The sequence below is a fragment of the Diadema antillarum genome, unplaced genomic scaffold (genome assembly GCF_040938485.1).
Source record: "Diadema antillarum isolate AM-2024a unplaced genomic scaffold, OU_Dant_1.0 scf00000018, whole genome shotgun sequence".
In the NCBI taxonomy this organism is placed as follows: domain Eukaryota; kingdom Metazoa; phylum Echinodermata; class Echinoidea; order Diadematoida; family Diadematidae; genus Diadema; species Diadema antillarum.
Window position 1 is genome coordinate 390001 of NW_027270907.1, and position 20700 is coordinate 410700.

At 39.2% G+C, this 20700-nt stretch overlaps 1 protein-coding gene across 1 annotated transcript in view; it reads left to right on the forward strand.

Moving 5' to 3' along the window:
* Positions 1-18489, forward strand: part of LOC139727743 (inositol polyphosphate-4-phosphatase type I A-like) — a 94404-nt gene extending 75915 nt beyond the window's left edge. The window contains exons 11-24 of the mRNA XM_071638726.1: positions 383-490; positions 1314-1425; positions 2331-2493; positions 8157-8324; positions 9314-9466; positions 10385-10570; positions 11368-11436; positions 11959-12082; positions 13200-13323; positions 14774-14914; positions 15671-15768; positions 16233-16345; positions 16783-16937; positions 18354-18489. Coding sequence (XP_071494827.1) covers positions 383-490; positions 1314-1425; positions 2331-2493; positions 8157-8324; positions 9314-9466; positions 10385-10570; positions 11368-11436; positions 11959-12082; positions 13200-13323; positions 14774-14914; positions 15671-15768; positions 16233-16345; positions 16783-16937; positions 18354-18489 — 1850 coding nt within the window. The remainder of the gene's footprint in view (positions 1-382; positions 491-1313; positions 1426-2330; positions 2494-8156; positions 8325-9313; positions 9467-10384; positions 10571-11367; positions 11437-11958; positions 12083-13199; positions 13324-14773; positions 14915-15670; positions 15769-16232; positions 16346-16782; positions 16938-18353) is intronic.
* Positions 18490-20700: the final 2211 nt, after the last annotated feature.

Here is a 20700-nt window from a genome sequence, read left to right on the forward strand (position 1 = left end):
CATCATCGTCTACAGCACAACTGCTGTGATACAATCGTTTATGGCAGTTTGCCAAAAATATAAGTTGAAATACTGTGATGTAATATATTACATTTGTGCATCCCAAGGCTCGAAAACATTTTTTTTTTCCTGAGAAGTCAGATACCCGTAATTAACCACGAATAAAACACACCCTATATTTTGTGGCAGTATTTTAGGTGAAGAAGCGAAAAAATTGTCGGGTCTGTACCTACATTGAACAATTTCACAAGTTTTTTTTGTAGTTCATATTTCATTGCTTATTGTAGATACCAACACATCAGTTTAGTAAAGTACTGTGTACAGCATCTTCTATCTTCTTCATCTCCTTGGATGCTTCTCATCTCTTCTCACAATGACACAGAACTGAGGCTGTTTAAGAAGAGCACGGAGAGAGGGGACAAGAGGCTCGAATTTGTTCCTACTAACCTTCATCTCCAGAGGTTACGGGTTGAAGAACAGGGTTTGAAAGGTTAGTCCAGGAGATTGACTGATTTAGCTACAGCAAAGGGAAATTTACCCCCAGCACTTGCATGAGTTCACTGAATACATAAAACTCAGGGAAAAAAAACATCAGTGAAAGTGTGAGGTAAATCAAACAATCCATTCAAAGTTTCTATGAGTTGTGAAGTTTGGGTTATGTGCCACCCTCATCAGATGGGAATACTGCAAGAGTTTGTAATGTCATAGGAGGACAGTAATGTGAAGAAAACATAGAGAGATTTGACCAAAAAGCATCAGTGTAGGACATCAGAAAAATGCTTGACCCGACTCCATAAGGCATTGAGAATAGTATTATTACCTAGACATACATGTACATGTGTCTCGGTCTCAGGTTGAGGAAATGCACTACTTTTCGTACAAATTGAAGATCGTGGACTTTCACTGAATGTTTCACTAGTCTTTTATGCATTCGCTGAATTCATTTGTGAGCTTTGTTGAAACTCCATGTTTGAATCTCAGATTGCCATACAGGGATGGGAGATGAGGAGAAATATTCCACAGGAACTTGATGCTTCTTACTTGAGCATTCTCTGAATGTTTGCTTTTGGAGACACACCAACCCAACTCTGATGATTTGCAGTCTACTGTGTGCTTGTGTTCATCACATGTCCAGATATTTTGTTTGTTTGTTTTTTCTTTACTATCATCCACATGATAAAAATCCATAAAAGAAGAGAGGATGGATCTGTTTTATCAATTATCTTTAAAAAAAAAATAGTTTTGCCAAGTTTATGAAATATAAATATAAATCCCCCAAATTAATAGCAATCAATGTTGTGTCCTCTCTGCAGGCATAGTTTATGACGTGATCACGTTTGGGGCGCCATCGGCGCACACCATGAAGTTCAAGCACGGCGGGCTCCGGAGACTGTTCCAGCAGTATGCAGATGAGCAGAGCAGACTGTGAGTCGGAAAGGGATTCGATCATATTCAATCAGGAAGGAAAGACTTTATGAAGAGAGAGAGAGAGTGAGCGAGTTGTAACGTCAAGTAAATTGTTTTGCTATGCTGCCCATGTGACTGAGTATGATAGGTGCTAGCTCTATTACCCTTATAAGAGGGGAAACTTGATCAGTTACACTTGATACTCTTCAACCTGTCACTCATTGATATCAGGGTAGGGACACGGACCATTGTCGTAAACTGAATGGCGGAAATGCTTGGGTGAATTTGTAATAAGAATGACTACAAACAATATGAAGTGGGGAACATTAAAGTTGTATATCTTATTGCAATTATTCTCTGTGGACAAATAGCTTTTGAACATGTGTGCATATTTGTAACGTGTAATAATTTTGAAAAAAAAAATAAAATGCAAGGAAAATATCTGTTTTTGCAGTCACACAGGAGAGGAAAAAAATGAGAAGTGTGCTTGCAGAAAGTGTTTGAATGTGTGTGATTGTTTGTTAGTTGATTCAACCTTCATGCCAAGAATCAGTGTGGGGGGCATTTCATGAAGCATTTCGTCAGATATTTCTTCTGACAAACTGTTATATAAGCTACTGTAACCCTTGCATCTGTTTGGCCGTGAACAAATTTGTCAACAGTGATATCCGACAGAACGCTTCATGAAATGCCCCCCAGGAGTGCTGGAGCTGTGATGTGAGTTGCCTCTCAGATAATTCTATTTGAATGTGAAGATGGAGTAAAATTTATAGGTGATGAAGAGTTGGAAGATTATAGTGTATTATAGGTTAGACATGGTGACTGATATTAAATCTTTTGTGGCCATTATAGAAAGATGATGGTGGGGAAACGGTTTGGTCAGTCCGCCTTCTGACCCGTCCATCTTTTTCGCCCCTCCGCAGTGTGGGCAACAACCACTGCCTGTCCTCTCAGGCGGCCGAAGTCCTGACCAAAGTGACTGAGATGGGGACCAAGGTGGACTGGTGCTGCAAGAACCTGAGCCTGGCCGCCAAGCACAAGGACATCAACTCCATGCGACTCAAGACGCAGGCACTCAACGACCAGGTAACATTCCAGTGCTCACTGACGCCCGTCTCACCACACCCCTCCTTCCGGTCCCCCCACCCCCTGCCCCCACCCTTCTTTGTATTCCTCCATTCGTTGGTTAGATCTCTTAATGGAGTAATTTCCCAGTAAGTTTTGATTTGATTTATTTATTCTCCATATGGCATTGCTTTCCAGTTCCTTGAATTTTCAGCAATATCGTCAAACATTATATGTACATACTGTATATGGTACTGCACAGTATGGTTGTTTTGTACAATTTCAACATTATTCATCACACATATACATCTGTAATATAGTTACGTGTGTTATATATCAATTTCCATACAAGTTCCATACAAGAACAGTTGCCAATAACAAGCAAAAAACTTGACTTTTCATAACGGATGACCATACATAACTGTATTTATCTTTAATACAATATCTAAAAGAAAAAAAAAAGGAAAATGACCACAACAAAGTTATTGCCTCACCAACATTCCTTTCTATTCCCGCATGTAGTGTAATCGTGTGTATTAAGTCTGTAATCATCTTTACATTGTCTTTCTAACCATACGTTCCTGGCCTTTTGTTGGGCCAAAAATGTAATATTTTGGTCCATGCAAGAGGTTGATGTATCCCCTGCATATTAGTGAGTCATTACTAACTATTTTGACACATTTTATTTGTATTGAATGAATGGACTCCATTTCTAAATGAAAGAAGGACAGTGTCTTTAGTTTTAGCTCACTTCAGCCAAGGGTTGAAGTGAGCTACATGTACTCTAGTAGTGGGATTGCTTTTTGTCTGTTGTGTATTTTGCATCATTCTAATAGTTTATACATTTTGACTTTGTTAAAACATATCATTGGATCTTGACCAAACTTGATGGGTATCATTTGTAGGGGTAGGGGGTTCAAACTTGCTCTACTGTTTCAAGTGGTCACCATAGGGGCCCAAGGGCAGGACCCAAGAGGCCCCAAAATATTTACATTTCAAATACATTTCATTTTTCATACTCCATATCCAGAAGTGATACAATCTGTTCTTATTGCCTTGAGATACTCTTTAAAGTAAAGAATATAAAGCTGTAAATAATATTGGCAGTGATGACCTGATTGAGCATCTAAAAAATGGGTTACATGATTAGGGGCCCTTTGGTAAAATTTTACATTTCCATCTTCTTGAAAAATGCCCTGATAGAGGTTTACCAAATGTGGCAGAAATCATTGTGAAGGATAGGGGATACAAAGTTGTGTGAATGTGGTGCCCAGTATCAGGGCCAAAAAGCCCCAGAAGGGAGTAGATTTCCAAGACATTTCTTTTCCAGATCTACATGTACAGGTAGTGTAGCATAAACGAGTCATATTGCATTTAGAACACTCTGAGAAAGTACACGTGGTAGATTCAAGTTTTTCATGACATTGGTAGTTTTGGCCCAGTTTGATCGCAGGGGGGAACAAGGGGCAATGGTGCCCCAAATTGGCCCCTGGCTGTTGTTCTATGTGATTAGCTCTAATGACGTCTTTAGCTGATGCAAATAATTCGGTAGAAATGTATGTGGTATTTGGGATGAGAAATACACAATGTCCGCTACATTATATGTTAAACCTTTAATCTGTCAGGGCTTGCTATGTATATAGAAAACTAGAAATCGGTCTTAGTACCAAAGTTTAACCTGTCGTAACTCACATGCTATGAAATTACTGAAGTGACTTTATTATACCATAGTGTCTCTTTGTGTGCTGCCTGCACAACAAAAGTTTAAATTACATCATGTTATTTTTTTAATTCGTTTATGAAACCAAAAAGATTACCCTCTTCTGCGCAGAGGTAGGTATTCTGTTTTACTGGATTTCTCTGCAGTTCCTTTGTTTTACTTTATGGTTTTGTTTTGCATGGCTTACAACTATACCCGCTTTTAAATATATCTATATATCAGTAGACTGTGTATGCGTGTGTGCGTTCGATAGTTTGGTATATACTTACATAGATTAGTGTTTTTGTTCAAACTGTGCACAGGCCATTGTGATAATTGCAATATTACTTGTATGGAAGCGTATACACACGTTGTAGTAGTGCATGGAATTGTAATACGGTGATATGTTGTGACACTGTTTGTCACAAAATCATAACGACTCTTTGAAATTTGATTAGGGTGAATAAAATCACTCAAGATGAAGCCCTTGAATGAATCTCAGTACCCTACAAATGGCAGCCACTGATTGCAAGGTCATTTCTAATGTAGTCAGTAGCTGTGGTCACACTGGCAAAAGATTGCAAGTTTAAGAAGCGGTATTTAAGATCTTAAGTTTTGCAGTGTGACCGAAAACTCTCCGCAAAACTTCTCGCGAAACTTTCCACTCAAACTAGAGATATTTCTCAGACGCCTGCCAATCTTCTCGATCTTGTGGCAGTGTGAACGCTACCAAATGAAACTTCGCAAAGTTTGTCACGTGACCAGTCCGTCACGTGACCAGTCCGTCACCTGTTTGCGGCATCGAGCGATGGTTTTCTTGCAGATGGTGCCTCATTGGGATGCACCTGTGTACATTATTACGTCACAATCATTAGCCATCAGATAGCATGCTCTTTCTTCTTTGTTAGGCATGCCCATCAGTCATACAAACTTCAAGAACTTAGATGGAGAAGTTTGGCTGCCAGTGTGGGCAGACAACCAAAGATTGCAAAGACTTCGCTATCTTAAACTTCGCAATCCTTTGCCAGTGTGACCGCGGCTATTGTTGTGTACTAACTTTCAATCCCAGTACCCGTAGATATATGCACAAGCTTTGATGTCACAGTGTTGCTTTTATGTGTGTGGTGGTATGGTAAAGTGTGTGTGTGTGTGTGTGTGTGTGTGTGTGTGTGTTCATTGGCACTAAACTGCTATCACTACTAATTTAAAGCCCATGTTTTACCACTTTTCACTTATCACCTTTTACCAAAGGGTGCACACCAGGGACTTCATGAAGTTTCTTTGACTTTTATATGATATTGCACTTTACATTTTAACATTGGTCTACCGATAGGTTTTGTTTTCCTGTGTTTTTTAAGTTCCCCTATTTTTCTCTTGTGTGTGTGTGAGTGAGTGTGAGTGTGAGAGAGAGAGAGGGAGAAGGATTGGGGAAAGAGAAATGGACATAATAATGAATATCACATCTCTTTTCCATGTGCCATTTGTGTGACACTAACCTTTTTGATATGTTGCAGACAACTTCTTTTTTTTTTACACTTAAGTTTGCTGTTACTCACATATATTGTAAACGTTGCAGTAATTGCTCACACAGCACAATCACTATAATTTTGTTCCTGGAGCTTTCGTTTCATGTATATGTTTTTTATTCATCATGTTTGCAGAGACACCAATTTTGCTCAATTTGATTTCAATATGTGTGGAGAGTTGTGGGTTTTGTGTTGGAAAGTTCCTAGATCAGAAGTTGCTGGGTTTGATAGAGAATTGATTTTATATTCTTTTCTTTTGACACAGACTTACAGGGTGTGAGTGCTTAGATCCAAGTAAAATATGTATATATTTTTTTCTGTGAGTTTGGTGTCTCTTCTTTCTTCAACAAATTGATCATCCATTTCGTAAAATAGTGTCTATCACAGACTTTTTTTTTAGACAAATATGTGTTGTTACTGTAGGCTTTTAACACTGTTAGCTATATGAAGTAGTATAAGTAATATTGCAATGATAATGATGACAAGAATGATAATGATGGTAATAATAATTAATAATGATCATAGCACGTAGTAGTTGTAGAAGTAGTTACTAGCAGTAGTAGTAGTAGTAGTTAGTTGAAGTTAGTAGTTAGTAGTACTAGTAGTAGTAGTAGTAATAATAATAATAATAATAATAATAATGATAATAATGATGATAAGGACTATGAAACTTGTATGATCTAGAAATGACAGTCATGATGATAATGATAATGATAGTGATAATAACAATAACAATGATAGTAGTAGTAATAGTAATAATTGGTGCAGCAGAGTGATAACTAAAACTGAAGTAGCCATGCATGATAATATGCTGATTATGAATATCATAACAGCAAAGGTAGAGGGAGAAAAAAATTGTTGTATGGTAAGTATGGCCGGTGTATAAGTGCCAGTCACCCTTTCATTTCCTTCAATTTTATTTTGGTGTTCTTTTCACACAACATTAATATTCACATAATACCTCATGCTTACAAGCTTGACGTTCAGGGTAATGTTCCCTGACTAATGCTTATTCTCATGTATAGTGTGCAATTAGAATTTAACAGTATTTAACTCTGTGATACTCTGCATCAAATAACTTAAAGCTGCAGTGATGTTGATTGATTATACTTGCTTGTCATGTTGTTCAGTTCAGGTTATCTTTGTTTTTTATAGATTTTTAAAGATATCTTTGTTATGATGACACTTTAAAAATCATATGGGGGGCTTATTGTGTTTGTTAGTGATAGCCAAAATTTATTTAAATTGTATCATTTACTGTAGATTCAATATTGCTGTTTTCTAAATTCATTTGATGGATTATCTATTTATTTATAATTTTTCTTGACAGTCTGTATCTTTATTTAAATATGATATTAAGTGTATGTGTGTGTGTGTGCACAGTGTGAATGACTTGTCATCACAGAAAGCTTGATGATGTCACTTAAGATTAATTTTTTGATATTAGTCTGGAAACTTCACATTTTTCTCACCCGAGGCTCTTTAGTCCAAATTTGACATCACTTTGTCTCATACTTTCTTTCCACAAAAAAACTTTCCCAGAAATGGAAAGAAATCGGACCACTAGATTTCCACAGTTTTGAGATTATTACACTTTGCAATTAAGAAAAGTGAAGTGTACTGGAGATGAAGCATCTTATTAACACAAGAGGTCAATTTAAAATGCCATAGTACCATGCTTCATGAAAACTAAAGAGTTTTCACATTAAAAGACGTCCCCAGACTTTAAGATTCGAACAGGATGTAGTAAAACGTCAAACTGTTAATATTTTGACAAGTGTCAGAAAGTCATTCCTTTTTTTTTCTTTTTTTTTTAAAAGCCAAATTGCTTCTGTAATAGGGGAAATGGCTTTTTGTGAACTTAGATATAAAAGGTGGTAATGTGGTATAATGATTGTAAGATTTTCTCAACAAACTGCATATCTCTTTAGTAGTGATGTTAGTATGCTACCTGAATAGATCATTGCCAATGTCATCTCATAAAATTGTTGTAAAAGACCTAAAACAAGGAGCCACATTGTTCTCTCTTTATTTGTTTTTACTGCAAATTCTAACAGGCCCATGTTTAGATGTGGAGCAGCCTGGTACAACACACCTTGTTCTTTATACCTAATTGCCCTTCAGTGGATTAATTTCACAGACTGATGATTTACTTAAAAGACAGGTTGAGTTTGTTGAAATGATTCACACTACATGTGAATTAGAGATCACACTACATTAGATTTGTTGAAATGTTCAAACTACACATTAGAGTTTAGTGAGAATGCTCATTGCCTCAGAATTTGCCTAACAATTCAAACATCTGATGGTGTAATGTCATGATGGCATTCTATTTCTATTTTTATTGTTGTTCGTGACGTTAAATTTTTCAAGAGGCTGTTGGGTGAAGGGAAATACTCTTGGCCCTATATGTCATTGCGACCTCCTTGTGAAATGTTTGAAATTCTTCTCCATTTCAGGTCACACAGCTGCTGGAGCAGTGTTCGGTGCCCGCCCTCCAGAAGACGCACCTGTCGTACCACGATGCCGTGAAGGGGGAGGGCAAGTCAGAGAGGAAGCACCACAAGACGCACCACTCGCCGGACTCTGGCCCCAGCGCCAGGAACAGCGCCATCAGCATCTCCCAGGTATATGAGAATGCATGCTGGGAAAAAAGGCTACCGAGTGCCATTTGCTTGACGTTGTGTGCAGATGTTAGCGAGCTTTGGATCTGCGACGCAAATGTGCAGACAACACCTCTTTCTGGGTCGGAAAAGCTGTCTTGGGCAGAACACTTTTTTTTTTGGTTGCCGAATAGCACTATATTTGCATTCTAGTCGCTGATCTACAATTTGTAAAGCTCGCTGAAGTCAAGTGGCTTAGAACTGCCTATTCTTGACGTCAAAATCCGTAAAAGGTGATGATCGTTATCATTTGTTTGGTTTACGTTGTTTTGTTTTTTGTTTTTTTATTTCTATTTCTTTTATTAATGCTTGTTTGTGATAGGCCAGGGGTAGTCATCAGGGGGGGTGCTTCATCAATAAAGTCAATGCTGACAAGTTTTCAGCGCTGACTGTTTCAGTAAAATCCTTGGTTTTGATTGGTTGAGATGCTCTTGTCACTGACTGTTACTTGTCACTGACTGTTACTATATATTGTCAGTGACTGACAACTTGTCGGCGCTGACAACTTTTGTGAAACGGTGCCCAGAACAAACTGGGGAGAAGTGTTGGCTTTAGGGTGTACTGCATATACATCTGTAATAGCGGTCTTTAGAGAGTTTACTGGTCACCAGGAAGCTCTAAGTACTAGAAGTCATTAATTCATTGTATATGTCGATGTCCCATCTTGTGGAGTATGTTGGATCTATATGATTTATGTAACTTTAGACTTGTGAATGCAAGTTGGCTGGATATGTACATTAGGATGTTATACATCAGGAACATTTCAGTAATGTCGATAAATTTTGTTTCTCGAGACAAGAAATTAACATCAATGACGTCGTTAGATATATGAATATAAATTTTGGCCATCTTGAGATTTGTTACGTACAAATGAATATGTGGTGGAATGCCTACACTGTATCTAGTAAATACATGTGTATTAATTTTTTTTCCCCCTCTTTCTGTCTCTCCAGTCTAACTCTAGACAAAGCGTAGTGAGTTCAAACAGCAGTGTGTGTATATCGCCGAATAGCGTCAGCAACGGAGTGTATGAGGACTGGGAGCAGAGCAGACTCTACCTGCAGACGTCGTCGGTCCATAGCGAAGAGGGCGGAGTGTCCTCGTGGGTAAGCCCACCACTCTAACCCACAACTTCCAGTAATGAAAAATGATAATTGGGTATACACGGAAGTTTAAGAACTTATATAAGTGCTGTTTTGACAAGCCATCAGTTGTTCCATCATGTCGGGGTAAGATGAAAACAAATGTCAGATTTTTGAAGAGGATTGCTACAATAGCTTGTGTGACAAGGAAAAAAAAAGAGATAGAAAACAGAAACCCAGGAGAACTATTATCATAAATTTTGATAAACTAAGGTCAAATGAACAGTAAGAGATTCTCTTGCTTGTTGTGACTGGTATAATGGGACTAGATAATTTGCTCTTACATTTTAAAGAATAGACAGTTAAGGTGCTATTTTCCTTGTTAATGCCAACAATAAAGAAGTGGGATCAAATATTACACTCAACATGATTATGAACTAGATTACGATTGGAACAAGTGAAAGTGAACGAGAATAACTAAAAAATTGATGTCTGAAATGAATTTGAACGATTTTCCTTATGTGCCTTATTCATCCTTAATACACATGTCTTGTTCTTGTTCATCTCCTTTCTCTTCCTCCTTAACCTTATCCTACTTCATCACATATCCTCCCACATCGTCCATCTGCTCCTCCTCCTCCACCTCCTACTCCTCTTCCACCTCCTCCTCCTCTACCTTCTCCCATTCCTCTTCCTCCTCCTCCTCCTCCTCCTCCTACTCTGCCTACTCCATCCTCGTCCTCCTCTTCCTTCTCCTCCTACTCCTCCTTCTGCTGCTCCATCTCTACCTCCTCTACCTACTCCTTCATCCTTTCTCCACCTCTTCCTCCTCTTCCTCATCTTCCTCCTCCTCCCTCCTTCTTTTCTTCTTCCTCTCCATTTCCCTCTTCCTCTACCTTCTTCCTCCTTTTCATTCTCCTCCTTTTCCCCACCATCGTCCAGGACTCCATGTGCAGAAAGATCCTGGACAGCATCAGCATGCTTCAGCAAGTGGTGGAGATGCTGCCAGAGTCGGCCACACCCGCTGAGAGGATGACAGCGATAGACCCCGGCCTGCAGTCCCTTGTGGAGGGCCTCAACAAGCTGCAGGAGCAGGCTAAGTTTAGCGTTGGATTCCAGAGGTTACAGGTACAAAAATTATCATTACCACTTCTTTACTCCCTGTCCCATTTGGGCTTGGAAGTATTACCATGTTTATAGTGTGCACATCACTACATCAACATAAATGAGCTATGAGTTTGTGAAGGTATTGAAGATGTGTTTAGTGGTATAGTAGGCCAAGTTTAACATCGGAGTATTAAAGTTTAGCGTCAGAGTCCAGAGGTTACAGGTATGTAGTTAAGTGTATCATTATCACTTCTTCCCTCCCCCCCCCCAATTTTTTTTTAATACTTAGGTTTGTAAATTGTCCCAGCTTGTTCTGAAGCTTCTGGCAATTTATCTCACCATTTCAGGGCATGTGCATCATATACTCCAATGCCACCATTTCAGCTTAATTTTATTCTAGCAAAGATCAAGGTGCCGATCTGATATTGTATGTACAGTGGCTACTCATGGATTGCGTTAGTCATGAATGGTGGAATTGTGTAATAAAGAACACAGTGCGCATGCATGTGGTGTGTGCAAGAGCTCTAACTTTATTCCATGAGGAAAGAGATGTCCTTTTACCCTAAACAGGCATGGCTGTTTTGGCTAGGCTAAATCCAGGAAGGGGGGGGGGGGGGGGTTGTGGGGGCCTCATGACGAGGTTTTATCGCGTTGCAGACGTATAGTGCAAAACGTCGAGGGGGGAGCAGAGTGATTAGGGTTAAGGTCAAGAGAGACAGAGAGAGAGAAATAGATAGATTCATAGAGAGAGAGATTTTAGCTCTATGTTGCATTGAACTTTTTAATTACAGATAAGATTGATGTTTTGTCTCAAATAGGAGGAGTACAGAAACCTTGACTTTCTACAAAACCTGCAGAGCAGGAGAGATCTAGTCTTCTCTCAAGTAGTAAGTACATTTTTCCCCTCTTTTCACCACCAAACATGTGACAGCATAAATACTCCATACTGTGTTATCATGTCTAGTACTCTTAATATGGCAAGTACTGTATTGAGAATTCTGAGCTACAATGTATCCAGATGTACAGCGGTACATATATGTGGGTGAAAGTGAAGATCAGGGAGATTTTTTTTATCTTAAATTTGGAGTGTGTGTATGCAGACTGTCATGTAAAAGTAGATAACTATAGCTGGGCAGGATTAAACTAGTGATAACACCACTACTGAGATGGAGCTAGAAAGATAAGTAAATATATGGGTAAAAATGGAGAAATGTGTTGAGAAAGGTTCAGTGAATTCAGTTCATATAAGTCATTTAATAAAATTCAGGAAAAGATGTTGTGAAAAACTGAAATATTGGAGTTCCTAGTGTCAGTAACTTTGGAGAGCTACTACATGTAGTTCAAACATTTTGGCCATCCTCCCATAGTGGTGATGATGTGTATCCCCTACCGCATTCCTCCCGCACCAGATTACATCCCTCATCGTTGGCGTGGTAACGCAGTTGAAGGAGAACATGAATGACAAGGGATACCTGACACAGCTGTGCAAGCTGGGATTACTGGCACACTATGAGAGCCTACTCAGTACATACGGTGAGTGAACTTTGACCCAGTGTCCTGAATTGCTTTTGATTTTTACCACTAGATTGTACAGTACATGTAGGTATCGAATGCATTTCTGTTGTTGAAAGGATTTTGGTTATCTGTATCAACCTAACATATTTTGATGGGAGGATGAAAGAGCGATCAATATATTATGTAGTCAGTGCTTCAAAGCTGATAGGATCATTAGTTTGGGTATTGGTACAATTGTACTTTCCCAACCAACTGTCTGAAAGTGTATCAATAGCTTGAAAATTAACTTTATGTCATGGAAGAGCACCTAAGAGGTTCCCCAAATGTGCCCCTCATTGATTTTATATTTATAGACCTACCCAGTGCTTACAGAGTTCATTCCCAAATACTGTATACGCCATATATTTCGCGAGTCTAAATTTTCGCGAATCGAGACTTCCCGACGATTTCGCGAGTGGGTAGATTCGCGATCATGGAGTCCTGTTTTAAACAGAAAAAATGTGTACACGTACGTCACATTCATATCGGGATCAGAGTCAATATTTTCGCACGTTTTTAATTTTGCGAATAGCAGCTGACTCGCGAAATTAGCGAAAATAAATACCTCGCAAAATATTCAGCGTATACAGTACACTCATTGCTGCTGTTACAAAAATTATCAAAGCTGTGCTATTGCAAACATGAATGTGGCATGCATGCTACATATGTTGCATCATGTCCAAGAATTGAATGTAAAGATGATGTTGCGCAACAAATCCAGTGGGGTTTTCAATGTCTCTGTTTTCACAATATCATTCTATCTATCCATCAATGATCCATTCGTATATATATTTAAATGTGTGGCTGTTTTTCAATTTATCTGTCCATAACTCAGTATCTATCTATGTACCTATCCTTCTATCTTATCAATCTCTTCATTTTTCCATTATTTTCATTGTCTATTATTTAATGTATCTGTCTTTATTGCGGTCCATCTATCTACCGTGGTATTCATCCATCCATCTAGTTTTCAATCTGCCAATCCAAACTGTCTGTCTGTCTGTCTGTCATTCTGTCTATTTCTGTGTATGTCTGTTATTATGTATGTGCATACATATGTCTGTATGTTTGTTTCTTTGTTTGTTTGTATTGACAGGTGATGAGATGGGGATGTTGGAGGACATGGCTGCTGCTGTAAAGGACCTCCAGGGCGTCACTTTCAAGCTCATCCCGAACCAGACGGAGGAGAGTGACATCAAACCCGTCATCACTGGAAGCAGGTGCGATTCATTGGTATCTTACATCCGAGAGAATGACATTAGTGATGAATAAAGTACTGTATATATGCCACATATGTTTAGCGAGTCTATTTTTCACGAATTGGGACTTCCCAACAATTGTGCAAGTGGTTATATTTGTGATTGTGGAGCATGGGACTGAATGGAGAAATGTACGCATGCATGTCACAATCATGTCGGGATCAGAGTTGATATTTTTTGCGTGTTTTTAGATTTGTGAATAATAATAATGATAATAATATATCAATTTATAAAGCGCAAAACCTATAGACATATATTCTTCTGCGCTGCAAAAGCTTCTGATGTGCTTGATAGTAAGAAACAATTCAATGAAAAGATGTGTTTTTAGCCGTGATTTAAAAACTGCTACGGTTGGGGATTTCCGGACTTGTAATGGTAGATCATTCCAGAGTTTGGGAGCAGCACAGGCAAATGCTCTGTCTCTCAGTGTTACTTTTGTTTTACATGTTGGAATTTGTAAAAGAAGATTGTAAAAGAAGAATAGCACCTGACTCGTGAAATTTGTGAAAGTAACAACCTCGCGAAATATTACAGAAGTGATGATTTCTTCATATTTTCTTGCATAATGATGGTAACATATGTGAAACTGGAGTTTCTGTTTTTGTGAGACTCACGTTGCTAAATGCGACTGAAATGTAAACAAATCTAGTCTCATGTCTTTTGTCTTCAACGATGCATTGTTCATCACCACCTTTCAACCTGCCTTTTATAGATTTGTTGATATGCTCAAGATGAATAACCATATTTTGATAATACTTGCACCAAGATAGCAAATTGTCTTTCATGTTGATTCATAGAAGTGTGCTGGTGTGTGAAAGTCATGAAGGTCATTAGACTTTGCATGGCATTAAAAAGTTAGCACCTGACAGTCATCAAGCAAGCGGACCAACTCACACATATGTAGTCAAGAACTTAAATGTAGTGTAATGTACAACAAGAATTGAGAATGTGCCTTGAATTTTCTTTTGTCAAATTGTTTAATACGTGTGTATACCAGTAGCCTAGCAGACATGTTCCCATTTGCAATCGATCTCCATTTTCACTTGCGGGTTTTAAGTAATCACCAAATCATTTCCGTAGTTGCAGCCTTGATATTGACAGCCTTCAAGTGTGTGGATCAACTCCCTTTAGTGAAGAATATAATTGTAGCTTAATGTACAAGAATTGAAAATGAAACTCAGAGTTGTTGTTGGTTTTTTTTTTTTTTTTGTGTGTGTATGTGAAATTCTTTATGTGTGCAGCAGTATCGAGTATCTTTGCCAGCACATTCTCATTTGCAATCGATATCCCATTATCATCGTGGGTTTCAAGTACCATAGGTAGTCACCAAACTGCTTCCCGAATCTCAGCCCTGTTGTCGTAGAAATGCCCAACTAGAGGTATGTTTTTGTCTACTCTCGTACACTCCCAGGTGCAACGTGGTCGTGGAGGTTCCGCTGGACATCAACGCCATGGCCAAGCTGCCCGACGAGCTCAGCCGGGGGCAGACAATCAAGGTCACTCCGGTCCTCTTCACAGTGGGCATCAATGAGGAGCAGTCACTGGCCGAACTGTGAGTCCACACCCCTCCGCCTTGCTCAGCAAAGCAAATGTTGTTGGCACGTAATCGTGCTGTTTTTGAATCTCGCAATATGCTCTGTTCAATTTCGGCTCTGTGTTCAAAGTTGCATCCAGCAAATTTGATTGATGCATTGTAAGGCTTCAGGTTGGCAGTGTCAGGCTATTTGGAAAGGGGTATGGTAGCTAGAACAACGCTGTAAAACCAGACACATTCAAGGCATGAAGCTTTCTTGAATTGGAGCTGATGGCCTCTTTAGGGGCATGAAACTTTTGCGAAGTGCCACTGGCATTCAGTGCATTGTGATTACAGGCGCTTCTGCGTGCACTTTACTTTCTGGAATCTTGGCCCCTCACAAAATTGGCATAAGTTTTCGTGCTTTTGAAAATTTCTGGTTTTGCAGAATCATCGATTGCAGTGTAAACCATGGTGTCTCTGAATCTTGTGATATGATCTTTTCACTTATATGTATATACATTGTATCAATATCAATATTTGTTATTAAGCTGTGTCAAGCAAATTTGATTGATGAATTATACAGGATGTTGAAGTGTTATACTTCGCAAAATTTACAAAGATAAAAACTTCGCAAAATATTCAGCGCATACAGTATCCAGCAGTAGCAGTATCCAGACTGTGGACAGAGAAATGAGTGCTGGATATGAGACATTGTCCAACCAGTAGGAACTTCTATTTACAAAGCAGGTGTGGATTATGTTGTTGTTGTTTTGTTGTTGCTGTCTGATACAGGTTTGGTGACACTTCACTCCAAGAGGCCATCAACAAAGAAAACATGCACAAGCTGGACTTGTACTTTGACCGCTACCTGAGGCTCATCTCCGAGGAGCGTAAGCTTTTCTCGTCAATTTGTCAAATCGGTCAAAATTTAGTCTGCACGGACAGATTTTGAACAAACTTCAAGCAGAAACTAACATTAAAAACAGCGTACAATGTATGTGTGGATTAAGGGAATGCAGCAGTATTAGGACAACACATCACTTTGAGGAAAATCAGACAGTCCATTCAAAAGTTATGAATTTCTAAAGTTGTTGTGCTGCCATCACTGAATATGATGGCTACAGCAGTTCAAAATATCATAGTAATGAAACAATATTAAGAAAATGTAAATAGAATGTTGCGTATTTTCATTTTTCTAGCATAATGAGAGAGCACTGAACTTGTCTGCTTCAGAAAGGGGGGGGGGGATAATGTGTCAGTAATAAATTGAGGGAATGTACATTTTTTATCCATTAAAAAAAAAAAAAAATTGATCTCGTTCTTCCCTTCAACTTTGTATTGTGGCTGGCTTCAGAGCGACCACATTCCAACAGCTCACTGACGGTGGGGCTCCTCATGACGAGTCTGAGACACCACGTGCAGTCCAAGAGGCAGAAAAATGTGGAGATTCTTCATATAAGTAGGCAGGTGGGTATTTTTTCACATCCATGCACTCCATGTATTGTACATCTCCGTTTTTACCTCTGCCAAGGAGGTTTAGGTTTTGCCCACATTGGCTTGTTTGTCTGTCTGGGAGTGTCTGTTTGTTTGTTTGTTTGTCTGCCTGTGTGCCAAATAACTCAGAAAGTTATGAATGGATTTGGGTGAAATTGTGTAGGAAAAGTTGATAAAGACACAAGGAACAGATGATAAAATTATGGCTGTGATCCGCATCACCATCTGGAACCTATGGGTGGAAATGAGCTGCTTGGGTGAGGTCTGCGCTCTCTGAGTGCTTTTCAATTTTTTTTTAATGAACATCTCCACACTTAAAGCAGAGCGATTCTCAAAATGGTGAAATATATGTTACATTTTTGTATGTTTAATATTATTATTTTCATTCTTATTGTTGCCATGGTGATTAGTTGGTGAGGCGCATCAACGGCATCCGATTCACCAGCTGCAAGAGCGCCAAGGACAGGACGGGCATGTCGGTGACCCTGGAACAGTGCCAGCTGCTGCAGGATGAGCACAGCATGGAGCCCCACATGTTTGTCCACCTTCTCAACACCATGCGCAGGTCAGTGCCATCTTGTCCCGCCTACCCCCTCTCCCTCGGTGTTATTAAAGTGCCCTCTTCTTATCGTCACATTGTTTAACCCTCTCTGCGCAAGTGAGTCAAATGTGCATAAATCTTACTCGCAAACCACTGGACAGGAAATGAATGTACACGCAAAGGGTTTAAAGGTAGGGGATACCTTTTACAGACCTCCCAAAATGCAGCAAAACATTAAATATGAACCTCAGGGGACTTGCCTAGGCCACTGCTTAGAAATTTGGAAGTCAACAGTTATCTAAAATTTGAATGATGCACAAAACTCAACTACTCAGTAGTTCTGTGTGTCAGCCACACTTAGGCCTTTTTGTTGCAGTCTTCTGTATTTGTTATCTATACACACAAATCTAAAAGTACAAGAGCTGATGTAATAACATATAGAGTGTGTGGCAAGAATGTATATAGAACTGTTTGTAAGTGTTGATGAACTTTCTTCACAAAATATACATGATGGACACACATGCGGTGCATGGGTCTGCAAAGGTAGCCTAGTAATGTACTGGAATTTACGGTGAGCCCCGAAAAAAATTCAATTCAAAATCTAACGGTCAAAAAAATGTACTAAATGTTACCTTCCACTTTCAATACTTTATGGGAGTTTCTAAAATTATACTCTCTTCAACATACCACTGTATTTATACAATTCTTCATTTAAGGCATGCAAATGGGATTCCCTACCTTTAAGATGCTTGTTCTGCAACAGATTTCTTTCCTCTTTAGTGCAGTTATTTATTTTTTTTTTTGGCGGGGGGGGGGGGGGGGGGGGGATGGGGGAGAGGGGAGATGGAATTTAGTTTTTATTTGTTTTGCAGTATCTGCCTCTTGTGGTTTGCCCAGGTATTTGTTCTTGTGTGTGTGTTTGGTATTGCCTTTCGTTGATGGCTCGACTTGTCACTTTCATTTTTCTTTTTCTTCTTCAGAAGGGCAATTTACTTTGGTTGTAGAAATTGAGCAGTTCTAAAGCAATTTTAGACACCTTATTCTGTTTGTTGTCCACGTGAGTGTGCTTTACTCTGAATGACATGAATATGCATTCATATAAGGATTCACTGCTATAGCGTTTTATTATTGTAGCAGATTCATGGCTTAGTATACTACTAGTAATTGAATTTGCCAGGTCTTTGCTGGGAGCATTTGCCTTGCATATGTATATGCAAGGGAGAATATGTGTGGCTGCAATTTGATTCTAGGTTAGCAAGGTAATTAATTTGTTCAAATAGATGTAACTTTCTTCCTTTTCTTGTTGGTGTACCCCCATCCATAAATGCTTCGTTAAAAAAAAAGAAGGTTTTTCTTGCTTTTCAGCTGTTGCTTTAATTTGTTTCTTTTACGATGTCATTCACTCCTGCAACGCTTCCAATATTTTCTTCCTCTCCACAGCGAGGGTACGAGGAGAGATAATTCGAGAAAGAATACGGGAATCAACAGGTATGCGTTCAACAAGATGCAGCTCAAGGCATTCCCCAAGCTCTACCGCCCTCCGGAGGGGACCTACGGCAAGAATGTGGTGACATAGCAGGGTTGTGCACACTCAGGTCAAGCCCCATGATGAGACATGAAGCTGCCCTGTGCAAGCCCCATGAGTCAAGGCTCACAGTCCCATCCATGTCTAAGCACGTTGTCCTTCGGTGCAGTATGTCTGGAAAGGAGACTGTGTTTGTGACAGACATCCTGTGGAGGGATCCTAGTGCTTAGGATCAAAAATGCCCACACAAGGGTCGAGACTGTCTGCTATTTTCGAGACACATTCAAGCCAATGATGTACGAAATGCTTACCACACCTCTGAAGGGGTTCAGTCCTATCAATGCTGCATGTACATGTATGTGTAAGAGCATAATGACCTACAACTGTGGACTGAGCGGGTAGCACATAGGATTCAAACCTAACTTTATTAACAAAAATAGCCACTGTATCTGCAGCACCACTCACTGGGAGAGGTGAACAGGGTGCGGTGATTGTGTACAGTGCAGTGCACAGCTTCTTGTACAAATGATATACAGTCTGCTGCCCTCTAGAGTAGAGGGCATCTATAGCATGTTTGAGGCTGTTCAGCTGTAGCCCATGCTTGACAGAAAGAGTGGATCTTACAGTGTACTGGTATTGAAAGGAAAGACAGTGAAAAAAAAAATCAAGGATATTGAGTGAAAATAGGCACATATTTTTGACAGCCTCTGCATTATTGTATGCATAGGGCATAAACTGTGTAGTGCATCAGATTATGCAATTGTCAGTTTAATGCCAGAGCCATGTTAGGTCTGAATTTTACGTGTACAAAGTCTGCTGTAGCTACATAGTCTGTGGCATTAAACTGATGACTGTATTATATGACTACGTGCAGGGCCACTTCTTTTTGAGATGCACGCAACTAGCTGAGACCTCATGACAGTGGGCTTGTGGACAGAGATGTAATGCCAGACTTGGTATTACAGACATTCTTGCCTGTATAAGGTTGTGTTTTAAATAGACCTGTACTTGTGTGATGATGCCATGTGTATTACAGAGATTCTCAATACACTGCTACAAAAGTACACTTGTAGGATTGTTATTGCTGCATGCCCACCAGCGCACATACTTACATGCGTACCCCGTGTACATGGTTTAAAGTTTTCTTTCAAACTTGACCTAATGTATTGTTAATATGACATCCTGGTTGATCTGCATTCCAGGTACACATACATCTATCCATTGCAGTTATTAGCAGTGAGTTGAATTATTAAAGAAAAGTTTTCCTTTTAGATTAAAATTTTGTGATGTCATTGATATCTCCTTCATGCAATCACAGTTACTGCCCCCAAATCTTTTATCAAATTTATTGATATTGTGTAAATTTGAATATGATGACAAATGTGAAAGCTTATATTAAAGCAGTCTAAATGGAGCATTCCTCCCTGTACACTTTACAACCACAGTGACAATGTTGCAGTCAGATGCAATGGACAGAAAGTGCTCTAGCATGCACAGATCAATTTCTAGAAAACAAGTGAAATTTCAAATATCAATTTTTCTCTGTGGTCGTCGGCTGTCTAAGGTTGGGTAGAAGACTTTTGTTGGTCTATATTAGTACTATTAGTACTTTGGCCATGATTGGTAGATGATGTCATTGACAGAATCTTGGTTTGGAAGTTTGTGTTTTTTGTGTGTGTGCATATCCAAATAATCTGAAAAGGAATATTAGAAATCCATGACACATATTTAGATATTCTTTTGGCTACTCAAGTGATGATCAGGGTATTATCATAAATCAGTACAAGTCAACATATGTTTGAATTGCGTAGTTCCTTTAAAGATAACACAGTGGATTACTGGCGTGATCGATGTAGGAGCAGAGTGATAGGTTCTGTGCTCTGAGCCCCTACCACTGTTTCACCATTCAAGCTGCAGAAGTCAAGCACATGCAAAGTAAAGAGGAGCACACACCTGGTTGTAAAAAAAAAGAAAAGAAAAGAAGAGAAAATTGTTTCAAATGGTGTGCGATCCCTCTCTGAAATCTCCAGCCTCACTGCTGATAGTGACATTGTCAAGAAGATGCTCTTGTCCCCAACGCATGCACCATGCAAATTTGATGCAAGAAATGGAATTTGCAAATGGTGTAGAGGAGATTACAAATTCAGACCCTGGCATAGTGGGTTTCGCCTTTGTTTATCTTATCGATTTTGTGTGTTCAGGTTTTGTTTTGTTTTGAATTTTTCATGGTTTTAAAGACAATGCTCTTCTGAGTTAATTGTG